The sequence below is a fragment of the Cucurbita moschata genome, unplaced genomic scaffold (genome assembly GCF_002738365.1).
Source record: "Cucurbita moschata cultivar Rifu unplaced genomic scaffold, Cmos_1.0 Cmo_Scf00038, whole genome shotgun sequence".
Taxonomy (NCBI): domain Eukaryota; kingdom Viridiplantae; phylum Streptophyta; class Magnoliopsida; order Cucurbitales; family Cucurbitaceae; genus Cucurbita; species Cucurbita moschata.
The window spans coordinates 572,766-587,400 of record NW_019268554.1 but is presented as its reverse complement, the minus strand read 5'-3'; the positions used below and the strand labels follow the sequence as shown (position 1 = coordinate 587,400).

The window sequence follows — 14,635 nt, the reverse complement described above, 5'->3', positions numbered from 1 at the left end:
CCCCCCCCCCCCCCCCCCCCCATATGAGTTGGATTGTGGCAGATGATTCTGAAAATAATTCTGGTCCTTTTGGTCGTGTAATTAATTCAATTACAAAAGCCTTTGACTATAGAATTCCAGCCTTTCATTGCAACCCATGGGTTATAAGTTTGTTGGAGACAGAGTTGGTTATGACGTATACTTACTTTTATTACTGTAGCCCTGGGATCATGCTATTGATTTTCAATAGAGCTAGTAGCCACGTTCCTCTTAAGATTCTATCAATAGAAGATGGCACAGTTCTCAAAGCTTTCAACCATCTGCTTCATCGGAACAAGAAAGTGGACTTCATAGAACAATTTAATGAAAAACTTCTTGTGAAGCAAGAAAATGAGAATCTTCAAATACTTGATGTAAGTAAATGTTCTATTGGTTTGTAATTTTTATGATGAACATCTTGAGCGATTTGCTAAGTTATTTTTATGGATGTTGTCACTTTTTATAGGTTCGTAATGCTGAATTGATGGAAGTTAGCAGATCTGAATTTATGACACCATCAGCTTTTATCTTTCTATATGAAAACCAATTGTTTCTGACATTTCGAAACCGAACTGTGGCTGTCTGGAACTTTCGTGGGGAGCTTGTGACTTCATTTGAGGATCACCTGTTATGGCATCCAGACTGCAATACCAATAACATTTACATTACCAGTGATCAAGATCTCATTATATCCTACTGCAAAGCTGATGGGGATGATCATTGGATGGAAGGAAATGGTAATTCTTAATCCTATTCTCTGCCAAGATTTAAATCTTCGGTTCCACCATTGATCAATATGTGTTTCAAGAGCTGAAGGTGGTATTAATTTGTTTCCATCAGCCAACTTGAAACTGTTTTCTGATGTTTGTCTCGTTTCATGTGTATGATGTATGGATGCCAGAGTAATAGTGAAAATGAACCCTTGTGATTATTTTGTTATTTCCTTGCATGCTTTGGTGCTTTTCCCAAAGACATTTCACTGAGGATCAATCTGTATTTTTGTCTGTCTGGGGAGTCAATTCTGCAGCATGATAATCATGGTGGATTAGAAATGTTGTGACCTAGAGATTTATGATGGCATCATCCTTTATCATAACTGTCTTCGAAAATTTTATTTGTATCTCTTAACCAATTAGTTGAGTGAGATTCCCGTGTACTACTTGTCATTAGTTAGGATTCCTTCAATGAGTGCCTGGATTGAGAAGAAGGATTTCCTGTAGGATCTGGTGGGGGATCCCGTTTTGTCCAATGGTAGATTATGTCCAATTCTACTTTGAGGGGATTAGGTTTGGGAAATTTGCTTCTTCAGGATGTGGCCTTGCATGCAAAACAGTTGTGACTTTTCCCCTTAAAACCAGGCTTTCTAGCTCAGGATTATTGTGAGCAAGTATGATTCTATTGATCAACTGGGATCTAATCTTAGGGTCAAAGGCCTCAGAGATTTGCAGAGATCTTTTGCTTTGGGAAACATGAAAATTTCCTCCTGTCTTAGGTTCCTTGTCAGGGATTGGTGGTTGATTTTCTTGTCGGAGGATTGTTGATGAAGAAAAAAAAAAGCCCCTTTTACTGTATCTCTTTCCCATCTTTATCACCAGTCTTTGCCGAAAGGTTATGCCCATGGCATCTGTCCTTGTTATTTCTAGGGACTCTTTGGACTTTGGTTTTGGCTGGCCTTTGATCTGTAGGGATTGGAATTTACTACATTTTTTTTTTGTGGGGTGGGTGGTGATCTTGCTTGAATAAATAGAAGTTGGGTGGGTATTCCACCACTATGATCATCTCTGATTTGGTGCCATTTATGTTTTGATGCAGCTGGTTCGATCAATATCAGCAACATCTTGACTGGAAAATGTCTGGCGAAGATTAATGCAAGCAATGGAAACCCCAAGGTTGAGGACTGCAGCTGCGCTGACATTTCAAAAAAGCAATGCAGTTCTTCACAGATGAGAAACACAGTTGCAGAGGCTTTGGAAGATATCACTGCACTTTTCTATGACGAAGAGCGTAACGAGATATACACGGGTAACAAGAACGGTCTGGTACATGTGTGGTCTAACTGAAGAACTCATTTTTTTTATTTGTTTTCCTTTTTCTTTCTTTCTTTTTTTTTTTTCACTCCTGAAGTTTGTTTTAACATTGATCGAACTGATGATTTGATGATGATGATGATGATGATGATGATGAAAGGTCGGTTTATACTAATGCCAGATTCGATGGTAGAATAATAGCTTGTGACAGTAGTTGATAGGTGTGTTTGCATTGTAACATTAATAGATTTTAATGTGTTATGGACCCTAGTGTAAAAATCTTCCTTGGCTTTACAAGCATAGTCAACAATTTAAGATTTCTGTCACTGAAGTTTGCTTATGATTAGTAAAGTGTAAAACTCGAGTATAATTTAGAAGATTAGTCGATGACCAAAGTATATTTCTTGTTGAGGTTTGAGTTCGATGTCTATTCGACTTTGACTTTGTTTCAAATGGGATCATTTAAACCCATGAATTTAAGGGGAAATGGTTATAAATGGTCTTTTTAAGTTCATTTGATTAACTTTATGCTACTTTTTGGTGAATGATATGATATAATTACTTGGTAAATTATATTAACTTTATACTATTTTTTTTTTTTTTTTTGGTGATTAGACTGTTTTGAGTTTTTAAAGGTCACTGGGGAAAAAGGAAGAAAAAGAAATAAGGAAAGAAATGACATACACGCTTGGGGTGGTTGCTTTTAGGTAAACTTCCTACCTGTCTCTACATCGAAGGAGATTGACTTTGAGAGTTAGTCTAGTCAGTAAGAGGAGGGTAGAAACCATTTGTACTTCTACAAAGAAAATGCGGGCTTCTTCGATAGAAGAGTATTTTTCTTGGCAAATGGGTATTTAGGACGTTTATGTGATTGTTAAACCTCCTACCTATCTCTACACCGAAGGAGATTGGCCTTGAGAGTTAGTTCAGTCAAAAAGGGGAGGGTACAAACCATTTGTAGTACAAAGAAAGTGTGAACTTCTTCGATACAAGAGTTTTTTTTTCTTGACAAATGGGTATTTAGGACGTTTATGTAATTGTTGTAAGTCTAATCAGTATTATTTAGAAGAAATCAATTATAGGCACTAATATAATTAGTTCTTTTTTAGAATTTTAAGAATGAAACGATCGATTTTTAATCTAATGACTTCCTTCTATGTCCAACTTTTGTAACAAGTCCTCCATATAAAACACTAAAAAATGAGGATGGACTCTACATTAGACTTACTTGTACCACTTCTTTCCTCCATTACTATCTTCCAATTCCTTCAAATCTATGAAGCAGCAGCCAAAGTGAGCTTTATCATACAGAGTATTAAGATGAGACAACAACAAAATTCTTAATTTAAATTCACAAATACAAGTTGAAGTGCTTGCATTCACCAAGATGATGACAAGTTGACCAACTTTTTCAGATTACCACAAGAAACAAAACATTTCACATTGCACAAATCAATTAAGCATCACATCACATCACATCTATTACCATTTTCTATATTCTCTCACATTCTTTCAGCTGTCTAATACTGAGACTTGTCGAGGCTGTCAAAGTACGGATGCTCTAGAGCTGCCTTCGCTGAGATTCTATCTGCCGGATTATATGTAAGCATTTTCTGCATTTGCACGAAACAAAAAACAAATTAATACATAAGAGAGCATTACATTGCAGGCAAAACCAGCAATTAGTAGTACTAGATGGAGAAGAACCAAAGGGCTCATAGACCATTTGATCCACGTTGCAGGCTTGCATCTCTATAACAATCTATGCTCATTCTAGAATAGTGGCTATAAAATCTTTCTGCAGATTAAATACTAAAAGGAAACTGAAAATCATTAACTAAGATGGTGAATTGGATATAAATGAAGATTCTTACTTCGAAGTAGTATCCGAGCAACGAGAAAAAAAAGTTGTTCTATATTCTCTGTCATTGAACGTCAAATGAAATTCATGGACAATGAAGGATAAATGAAATGGAAGTTTAGGATGTATCATTGTACAGAGAAAAAGAAAAAGAAAAAAAAAATCCTAGCCCTACATTCCTGATGACGGAATGAATAATGTTTCACCTTATTCAAGTATGTTGGATAGTTTCTTTTGATATTGTTAACCCTTGCCTAGATTAAACTTTAAAAGGATACAAAACTCTCGAATTGAGATTTGAGACTTGATGATCATGATGAGCTTATAACTAGATTCTAATCTTGCACTGCTGTCATGCTTAGACCAACCGCCCAAGGTTGATAACAGCAGCTTAGCAATGTCATCAACAACGGTAACAAGATCCCCCACTAAGGTATGGATGAAAATGTACTTTTAGAAGAATAGCTAGTTTTGGTTGATGAACACCTCAGCATTGACCTTTCTCTAATGATCTAATAAAAAGTAGATAGGCCATATCTTCCGGAGGACCAACCTGATGAAGAAGATAACGGTTGGCAGCAGGAAAGAATGGAACCTTCGAGGAACATTGGGTGCCTCCACAATAGTTGAATGAACGGTAAGGTACATAAGCTAGCATAGTATCCTCTCAATTCTATTTCGAAAGACATTGAGAGACTAGATAGGAGAGCACTTTTAACAGTAAGAAAGGTGTGACTTAATAACCGATATAAGTAGATTTTCTAGTACTAGACAAGGGGTTAACTATGGATGACTTGCATAACAAAAGTCTACTCCTGAAAACAAGATGGTGTAAGTAGTTTCCACTGCGATAAGAGGGTTATGGCTTAGAGGCATCAATTGCAATCCAAACGAAAAAGGGATGCTGAGTAGCTGCTATAAAAGCTCCATCCTTATGAAAGATGAGTAGCTACTATAGGAATTAGACAAAGTAGTCATGTAAGAGGCAAAGCCCACCGCTAGCAGAATATTATCCTCTTTGAGCTTTCCCTTTCGAGTTTCCCCTCAAGTTTTTAAAACGCGTATGTTAAATAGAGGTTTCCACACCCTTGTAAGGAATTCTTCATTCCCCTCTCCAACCAATGTGGGATCTCACAATCCACCCCCTTGGGGGCCAACGTCCTCGCTGGCATACTGTCCGGTGCCTGACTCTGGTACCATTTGTAACAGCCCAAACCGTTAGCATATATTGTTCTCTTTGGGCTTTTCCTTTGGGATTCCCCTCAAGGTTTCAAAACACGTCTATTAGTGAGAGGTTTTCACACCCTTATAAAGAATGCTTCGTTCCCATCCCACATCAGTGGGATGTCACAAATTGAGTTTCACAGATCTGATAAGATGAGAAGAAATTAAACTTCAGCAGTGGCATATCAATGGATCAATCCCAAGAAACCAAGTAAAAATGTGACCTCCACCCTGTTGGTTATCTCAACGAAGAAGGTAGTTACTTTAGCTCCTAAAAGTTGAAAGGCAACTGAATAAATTCACTCCTATTTTTACTAGCTTCAGCTTCCATCCCGGTACAATTGATTTTGTTTCTAATACAACAAAATCCTCTGCTAATGAGTGCCCAAAACTCTGCCACAATTGTTTCTGTAAGGCTAAGAAGTTACCCAGATAGAGTTAGTTCTCTGACGGGTAACTGTTTTATCGATTTGAGCAATGTTCAAAAGAAGTTCTTAAAATATAAAGTAAGAGGAACAAGCAAAATTACCGAGAGAAGGTCAGCACCCTCGGGTTCCAGGGATGGAACTGCACGTGTCAGATTCTGAGGTTCCCATTGAGGATAGACATGCCAGTCCCGCAAAGAACTAACTCCAGGCCACTGTTTCTCGGTGGGGGTACCTAGAAGCCTATGAGTTAAAACGTCAGACACGTACAGGACTACGAAGCTGTACGAGAAAAAGGAAAAGGAAATTAAGTACCTAAAAATGTGGAGCAACTGCTGAAACTCAGAATCTCCGGGGAACAGGGCCTGCCTTCTCACCATTTCAGCTGGCATTTTAACGAACAATGGATAGAAATTAATGAGTAATATGATCGATCAATAAAGACGAAGGAAGCGGTGGCTAATTGACTATTACGATGATGGTAAGTGTAAGGAATTACCGAAGATGCAACCAACAGACCACATATCGACAGCAGTGGAGTAATGAGTGGATCCAAGGAGAACCTCAGGAGCACGGTACCAGAGAGTAACAATCTCATGAGTGTAGCTCTTAAGAGGGACAGTAAAAGCACGGCCAAGGCCAAGATCGGCAATCTTCAGAATACCCTTACCCTGATCCAGAAGAAGATTCTGCGGTTTCAGGTCACGATGGAGAACGCCATGACTATGACAATGCGCAACACCCTTACAGAGTTGAAACAAGAAACTCTGAACAAGGGAAGAAGGAAGAGGCCTAGGGTTGGGTCCCTTGCGATGCGAATCGATGTACTTCTTGAGATCAGTATCCAGATACTCAAATACAAGGTAGAGAAGAGGCTTACCACTTTTATGGTGGTGAACATGCTCAACGCAGAGAAGACGAACAACATAGAGAGACTGAGAGAGCAATTGGAGAAGAGAAACCTCACGAAGCGCCGTCGGTGGAACTCCTTCTTCGTCCATTTCAAGGCGAGTTTTCTTCAGAGCAACAAGTTGGCCAGTTTCCTTATCTTTGGCCTTGTACACCTTCCCGTAAGTTCCTTCTCCGACCTTTTCGAGCTTCTCGTACTTCTCCATGGCAGCTGAAGATTCCGATTCTTCTTCTTCTTCTTCTTCGTGCTCTGAAAATGGATTGAAAATGATGAACTGATTTTCTGGATCGGATCGTGAGACCGAGAAATTGTGAAAAAGCAACGAACCCTAAAATGGCTCTCAAATTTCGAAGACGCTCCCTCTCTCTCTCTCCACTTTTTTTCAAATTTATAAAAAAAAAGGAGGGAAAAAACACAACCAGTTAGATCCATATATGCCACGTGGCGCCTCCCAGTGATCTGGCTGTTACTTTGTCTTTTCTTTGTTTTTTTTTTTTTTAAATATCCAAAAAAAAAAAACACTATTTTTTCCCTCCCTAACTCGGTTGCAAGAAATTGATTTTCACCTTTATTTTCTTTATAACACAATTGAATTTTTTGAGAAATTAAATGGATAAGCATACATATTTTAGTAGCGTTTCTTCGAGGTGGTGTAGTTTGGGTGGAGCTTGTCGATCAATGTCGGTTGGTTAAGTATAGAGTTATACCCCTCTAATAGCAAATAATCGAAAAAGTTCGTGTTTCTGGGTAGTCGTCCAGTTGATTTTCGTTACTGCTCCAACACTGTCTGCGAATAGGGGTTTCGAAAAAGTGATAGCTTGTGTTGTTGGTAGCCGCATAGTTGATCATCACTGCCCCAATACAACAGTTGGAGAAGTGGGGTTTTAATAAATCATAGTTTTTGTATTGTGGGTAGTCGCACAATTGATCGTTACCGCTCCAACACAATTATTGGAGTAGTGCGGTTTCAGGAAATAGTAGCTCGTGCTGTGAGTAGTTACCCAGTTGACTGTCACCGCTCCAACACAATTATCAGAGAAGTGGAGTTGTAGGAAATAGTAGCTCGTGTTGTGGGTAGTTGCACAGTTGATCGTCACTGCTTCAACACAATTGTCGGAAGAGTGAGATTTTAGGAAATAATAGTTCGTGTTGTGGGTAGTTGCATAGTGGATCGTCATCGCTCCAACACAATTATTGAAGAAGTGGGGTTTCAGGAAATCGTAGCTCGTGTTGTGGGTAGTAGCACAGTTGATCGTTACCACTCCAACATAATTGTCCAAGAATAGGAGTTTCGAACATTAATATCTCGTGTTGAGGGTAGTCACACAGTTGATCACCATCCTCCAACACTGTTGGCAGAGAAGTGAGGTTTCGGGAAATGATAGCTCGTGTTATGGGTAGTCGCACTCGTTATTGCTCCGACGTAGTTGCTAGAAAAAAACCATTTTTTTTAAATAGTAGCGGGTTAATGGTCACCGCTTCGACATAGTTGTTATAAATGGATTAAATGTAGGGTTTTTTTGTCAAGAAAATTTTCGAGGCTTGGCTATAAATAGCCGAGCTCAGCCGCCGTTTGCCCTCCACTCACAGACACGGAGCCCTAGACCAGCCGCTGCCCCATCCAGCCACTCGAGCCGCACCACCCTCCTTTCTTCTCCTCACTCCAGCGTTTGTCTTTCCTCTCCTCCGACCACCGCACGCCGCCGTCCACCTCTCGTCCCACGCCAATGCTGCCTCTCCTTCACGCTCGGCCGGTCAGACCGCTGCCGGACGAGCCACATTGACGCGGGACGCCGTTGCTTGCCAACCTGTGAGGAAGAGCCGCCGTCCACCACTGCCCCGCGCGTTGCTCACGCTGCTTCACCAGGCCGCCGGTCACCGCCGCAGAATCTTTGCCAAGCTGCAAGGAAATAACGGTTAGTTTTGCAAAGACTCCGAATTTTATGATTGATTTCGATTTTGAGTTGTGACGTACCACTCACATTCCCTGCACCAGCCCGAGTGATCGAAGATGAACTAAGATCATATCCGACTTTCTAGTAGGAGTATGGCGAGTAATAAAGCCCTAAGCCCTATAACTTTTAGATCGTTGTGCTATGTGTAGTTTAGATTGGTCCATAGGTATTCGAGTGTACCGACATGCTTCAATCAGTTTTTTTGTTTAGTTCTAACACAATAGATTGGTTAGAAGAATTAGATGCTCGAGCTTCGGTTAGAATATATGTCTAAATCAGCCGATGCTCAAGTAACTAGAGTCAACAAAATTTATTGATTGAACTATATCTTCTTTTCATGGTCTGGTTAACATGGATAGACCCACAAATAAACATGAATCCAAAGATCAAAACCAGTACTTATTCAACAACCCAGCATAGCCATTGCTAGTTTTCTCGCACGGTTAATCCTAAATACATAATGTTACTCGAATACCTTTAACTTTCCATGTCGCTCACTTAGTTATCGACGACTTCAATTAGGGTTGTCTCGTAGTCGCTTGGAGCTTCATACCCATGGAAATTGATAACAGTTGCAGCAACATTGGCAAGCCCTCCATCAGGAACATCCTTACGGAATCGGACTCCAGGGGCCAGTCCCGGACCTCCAATTGCAATAGGAACCTACAGTTCAAAGATCCAATCAAAACAAATTCATGACACCTTTCATTGCCACAAAAATCCCCCCAAGCGTTTCCAAACTGTTTTGAAGAATGAACAGCTTCTATAGAACATAAATGGCACTATTATTCTTCAAGCTTAAGATAAGTGATTTCAAATGCACCGTTACTCTGAGATCCTACATCGGTTGGGAAGGAGAACGAACATTCTTTCTAAGGGGGTGGAAACTTCTCCCCAGTCGATGCGTTTTAAAGAGCTTGAGGGAAAAGTCGAAAGGAAAAGCCCAAAGAGAACAATATTTGTTAGCGGTGGGTTTGGGCCGTTACAAATGGTATCAAAGCCAGACACTGGGCGATGTGTCAGCGAGGAGGCTAAGCCTCGAAGGGGGTGGACACGAGGTGGTGTGCCAGCAAAGACGCTAGGCCCTGAAAGGGGGTAATCCTGAGATCCTACATCGGTTAAGGAGGAGAACGAAACATTCTTTATAAGGATGTGGAAACCTCTCCCTATCAGACGAGTTTTAAAAACCTTGAGGAGAAGCCCAAAAAGGCAAGTCCAAAGATGACAATATGTGCTAGCGGTGGACTTGGGATGCTATAGTCACTCTTCGATCAGTTCTTGAAAATAGATTTAAAAACAGATTTGAAAACAGAAACAAAGTACTCCAAAGAGAACCTTATTTACAATCCCTACTAGCTATATGTTTCTCTTGGTTCTACAAGTAATCAAGTACCCATATGAAATTTACTGGTAAGAGCCAAACTTACTGGCTGAAGAGTGTGAGAGGTCAGGATTTGAATTTTGCCATTTTTGTCAAGAAGAGGCTGCCCCGACTTGTTTCTCTTCACCATGTCCTCTGCATTTCCGTGATCTGCAGTGACAACGTATATTCCCCCTACTTGTTCGATTGCGTCGAGGATAATCTGCAACCATACTCTAAAAAAGTGAGCAAATGGGGAAAGGATGACAAAAACGATTAATGGTACAGGCACGAAACTCGTGACTCTTTGGTGGACGGTGTTTTTCAGTTCGCGATGCACTAAAGAGCAGTAGCCATCCAAGGCTTAAGCACAAGGCACAAAAGAAAAAATGTTGAACATTAAGATGAAGAGAAAGTATACGAAAATGAAAGAAGCTAGGCTTGAGGTGCACATCACAATTAACGGAGCCTCACTTCTTTGAAATGAGGCACAGAGGTCGCACCGAGCTTAAGGCATGCACCTCTGCGGGGTTTTTAGAACATCGCTCGTAGACATGGACATAGAAACAAAAAGCTTTGCATGCCCGAGAAAAAAGAATGCCAGAATCAAATGTCTCAAGCAATAAAATCACATACTTTTACGGCATCATCAGCAGCCTTGCAAGCTACAACTGTGGCCTCAATATCACCAGTGTGTCCGACCATGTCACCGTTCGGCAGGTTAACACGTACCTATTTCCAACATGTGAACCAACATGCTAACAAGTTAGAACAAAATCAAATTAAATATTCAACTGACAAGTGAAAAGCTCATTGAGTACCTGATGGAATTTTCGGCTAAGAATAGCATCTCGTGCCTTCTCAGCAATCTCTATGGCCTTCATCTTTGGCTTAACATTAAAGGTGATCCCAGAATCACTAGGAATCTCCACATATTCCTCCATTTCTGGGTTAAAATATCCAGAACGGTTTCCATTCCAGAAGAATGTAACATGGCCAAACTTGACGGTCTCACTGTATTAGGGAGGGGAAAATAGTTCACATCACAGTTAGCCAAGTATAGCTAAAATTGCATAAAACTAAACCTAAAGAGTGTGAGATCCCACATCGGCTGGGGAGGTGAACGAAGCATTCTTTATAAGGGTGTGGAAACCTCTTCCTAGCAGACGTTTTAAAAACCTTGAGGAGAAACCTGAAAGGAAAAGTCCAAAAAGGACAGTATCTACTAGCAGTGGGCTTGGGCCGTAACAAATGGTATCAGAGCCAGACACCGGGTGAAATGCCAGCAAAGAGGCTGAGCCCTGAAGGGGTAGACACGAGGCGATATGCCAGCAAGAACACTAGGCCCCCGAAGGGGGTGGATTGTGGAGAATCTCACATCAATTGGAGAAGGAAACGAGTGACAGCGAGGACGTTGGGCTCCGAAGGGGATGGATTGTTAGATCCTACATCTGTTAGGGAGGTGAACGAAGCCTTCCTTATAAGGGCGTGGAAACCTCTCCCTATCAAAGAAAGCCTGAAAGGGAAAGCCCAAATAGGACAATATCTGCTGACAGTGGGCTTGGACTCTTATAAAGAGGATTATAAGAGGATTAGTAATTTTACAAAAACTAAAACTGACTTGTGCACAAGAATGTTACACAGATGCAGAAGTATATGAATATATAAACCAATCAGATCTTAGTACCAGTCAAAGAAACAACACATAATAGCTTGGCTACTGCTCACCTGCAAGCAAAGGTCCGAACACCATTGTGCACAAGATATTCCCCAGATGTTCTCTCAATCTCTGGGGGGGAGACAAGGTAATGGCTTGGAAGCTTCAACTCACCATCATACTGAAGCATTCCAGCATAACGAATTTTAGGGACCCTAACTCGGTCAAATTTATCAAAATCTTCATATTCGAGGGCCTTGGCGATCATAACCATCCGATCTGCTCTAAAATTAAAGGTGACTACTGCATCTCCATCCACAATTGGGCCCACAGACTTCCCGCTATCATCAACTATGACAAATGGAGGAAGATACTGATCACTTGCTTTGGTTTCCTCTCTCAATTTCTTGACAGCTTCAACGGCACTTCTGAACTTGTATGGTGCTTCGCCAAGTACTTGTGCGTCCCATCCTCGCTTCACAACTTCCCAATCATTCTATAATTTGAAGTAACAAAAACAGTTGGGACTTAGATAGAATGATTCTAACAAGCAATTTTCCACACGTACTAACGAACGGTAAGCTTACTATTCCGACTATGGCATGATATGATTACAGATTTATAATTATTTGAAATGAATATTTTTCAATGTTTAACATACATATAGACTTTTTTTAAAAGCATATGGCATATCATGACCCACGCTCCTCACTCGTTGCAAATTGGTGGTATTGAGATCATACAAGAAAAATTACTCGGACAAAGATGTACCTCATATCGATCCATTGTCACATACATACGGCCTCCACCAGATGCGATTTGTGCATCGACCCCACTCTCACGTAGTTTGGCAAGGTCATTTTCAAGAGTTTCTACAAAGCCCACACTCGAACCATCCAAAACATCACGCCCATCAGTAAGTATATGGACACGGATTCTTTTAGCTCCATTCTCACTTGCTCCTTTGAGTAATAACTACATAGATCAAAACGTTGATAAGTGCGCATAAATGACAGACTAACAAATTGGAGAAACAATATGAAAACTTAAGCACTTACCTGTAACTGATCTATCCTAGAGTGCACTCCACCATCACTCAATAATCCTATAAGATGCAATGTGCCGGTTTCAAAGGATTGCTTGATGTATTTGAAACCTTCTCCGTCGTATATTTTTCCAGAGGCAAGAGCAAGGTCAACAAGCTTTGCACTGTATTCAAAACGATTTCATCTCAAGTTTCAGAACTGACAGAAAATCAAATTCTTCCTTTGCTCTATTGCTATAAATGAGTTTAAATATGCTTGTTACAATTTAAAGAACCATAATCTATACATATTGCTAGGGAGGAAGCTCAAGTCTACCGTTAGTAGATATTGTCCTAGTCCAAGTCCACTGTTAGCAAATATTGTCCTCTTTAAGCTTTCCCTTTTGGGCTTCCCGTCAAGGTTTTTAAAACACGTCTACTGGGGAGAGGTTTCCACACCCTTATAAAGAATGCTTCGTTCTTCTCCCCAACCACCGATGTGGGATCTCACAATCCACCCCCTTCGAGGTCCAGAGTCCTCGCTGGCACTCGTTCCCATCTCAAATCGACGTGGCACCCCCCAATCCACCCCGCTTCGGGGCCCAGCATCCTTGTGGGCACACCACCTCGTGTCCACCCCCTTCAGGACTCAGCCTCCTCGTTGGCACATCGCCCGATGTTTGGTTCTAATACCATTTGTAACGGCCCAAGTCCACCGCCAGCAGATATTGTCCTCTTTGGGCTTTCCCTTTCGGGCTTCCCCTCAAGGTTTTTAAAACGCGTCTACAAGGAAGAGGTTTCCACGCCCTTATAAAGAATGCTTTGTTCTCCCCCCAACCGACGTGGGATCTCACACCTTTCATCAATTACTCCAACTTTCAAATATTGTTTTTGTTTTTCTAATAGAAAAACATCTCTCTAGTTTAGCAACCGAGCAACAGTACAGGAATATGAATAATGTGTCGTTTATAGTCTTAAAACAAGTACTTTCCGCCTCTACTCAATAACTCGCACAAGATTTCTTCTACTGCCACAGGTAAGATGGAAATCTCTAATTCCCAATCAGATAAACATAGTGAGATGACTATCCATATACCAATAAAAAATGCTGCAAAACAATGAGATCAATAATAAGATAAGCTCACCCTTGAGCATAGATACGTCCAGCACCAAGCGCGTTATGTCCGACCTCGCTGTTGCCCATGTCATCTTCTGTAGGAAGTCCTACTGCCTTTCCATGTGCCCTGATCAGCCTCCATCTCTCAGGGGCGCCCTATCAGAATCAGTAGATAATCGATCAATACATTCAAAAAACAGCCAAATGAATATTTGGAGGTCACCATTCACTCGTTTAGATTGAAAAAAACCGCCAAAATCACTAAAACATTGCAAAACAGCAAGAAAAACCTCAAAATCTGAGGGGAAGAACACCATTTCTAATCCAAAATCGGTACCACAAACATGAATAGACGAGGACGAATCCATAACATTAAACTACCTTCTTAAGGGAATCCATGGTGGGAGTTTCGGCGACATGGATACAGTTATAGCGATCAGGATCAGCTTCGCCCCACCCATCCAAAACAATAAGAGCTACCGTCTTATCCTTAGGAAGCTTAGGATGATCCGGCAACTTCCACGAGAATCCAGAACTCCCCATCGATCTCCGATCAAATTAGCTCCGAAAAACAAGAACACACTTAAGAAACCATTACAGACGAACAAATCGCAATTAATAAGCTACTAACCCGGAAAAAAAAACAGGGGAGAATCGAATCCATGAAGCAAAAGAAAAATCGAACAAGCAACTTACCAAGAACGTAGAATCAGCAGCGAATCAAAAGGCCAACAGGAGAGGTAAAAGCCAGTACCCGACCTTTTTCAGCACAAATCCAACCGAACGGGGATATAAAAGAAGATCGGGGATTGAAAATGGAGGACGCCTAAAAAGATGCTTCAAGAACGCAAGCGGATTTCATGCCGTTTGATCCAGAATTTGTGGGGATTGAATCACTGCCTTACATGTCTTTGTCAGTGTGTTAGTTTTACACCTCTCCGGGACGACACTTGTCACACCTCACGGCTATATTTTTTCTTTAAAAAAATTAGCACTTTATTAGTATTATATTGTCGACCCAAAAAAAGAAAAATTAATGTATATTATTAAAAAAATT

At 40.8% G+C, this 14,635-nt stretch overlaps 3 protein-coding genes across 5 annotated transcripts in view; 1 reads left to right on the top strand and 2 right to left on the bottom strand.

Annotated features, from left to right (window-relative positions):
* The window catches only part of LOC111432451, a 6,583-nt gene extending 4,212 nt beyond the window's left edge, over positions 1 to 2,371 (top strand). Inside the window, exons 7-9 of the mRNA XM_023069343.1 lie at positions 200 to 392; positions 485 to 755; positions 1,831 to 2,371. Of these exons, the coding sequence (XP_022925111.1) occupies positions 200 to 392; positions 485 to 755; positions 1,831 to 2,078 (712 nt within the window). The 3' untranslated portion in view covers positions 2,079 to 2,371. The remainder of the gene's footprint in view (positions 1 to 199; positions 393 to 484; positions 756 to 1,830) is intronic.
* A 953-nt stretch (positions 2,372 to 3,324) lies between these two features.
* LOC111432302 (cell division control protein 2 homolog C) lies at positions 3,325 to 6,836 on the bottom strand. The gene is made up of 4 exons (XM_023069115.1): positions 6,055 to 6,836; positions 5,871 to 5,940; positions 5,660 to 5,798; positions 3,325 to 3,658 (listed from the first exon to the last, which is right to left on the bottom strand). The coding sequence occupies exons 1-4, from the start codon at positions 6,668 to 6,670 to the stop codon at positions 3,566 to 3,568; spliced, it is 918 nt and encodes a 305-aa protein (XP_022924883.1). The 5' UTR covers positions 6,671 to 6,836; the 3' UTR covers positions 3,325 to 3,565.
* Positions 6,837 to 8,003: 1,167 nt separating this feature from the next.
* On the bottom strand, positions 8,004 to 14,473 carry LOC111432374 (2,3-bisphosphoglycerate-independent phosphoglycerate mutase). Of its 3 annotated transcripts, XM_023069225.1 has the most exons (11): positions 14,275 to 14,473; positions 13,960 to 14,140; positions 13,607 to 13,734; positions 12,496 to 12,646; positions 12,209 to 12,412; positions 11,509 to 11,933; positions 10,602 to 10,794; positions 10,417 to 10,512; positions 9,848 to 10,003; positions 8,896 to 9,083; positions 8,004 to 8,365 (listed from the first exon to the last, which is right to left on the bottom strand). In XM_023069225.1, the coding sequence occupies exons 2-10, from the start codon at positions 14,119 to 14,121 to the stop codon at positions 8,919 to 8,921; spliced, it is 1,680 nt and encodes a 559-aa protein (XP_022924993.1). In that variant the 5' UTR covers positions 14,122 to 14,140; positions 14,275 to 14,473; the 3' UTR covers positions 8,004 to 8,365; positions 8,896 to 8,918. The 3 variants fall into 3 exon arrangements, with proteins under 3 accessions (XP_022924993.1, XP_022924992.1, XP_022924991.1); XM_023069224.1 differs by lacking the exon at positions 8,004 to 8,365 and having other exon boundaries at positions 8,707 to 9,083; positions 13,960 to 14,160; XM_023069223.1 differs by lacking the exon at positions 8,004 to 8,365 and having other exon boundaries at positions 8,707 to 9,083.
* Positions 14,474 to 14,635: the final 162 nt, after the last annotated feature.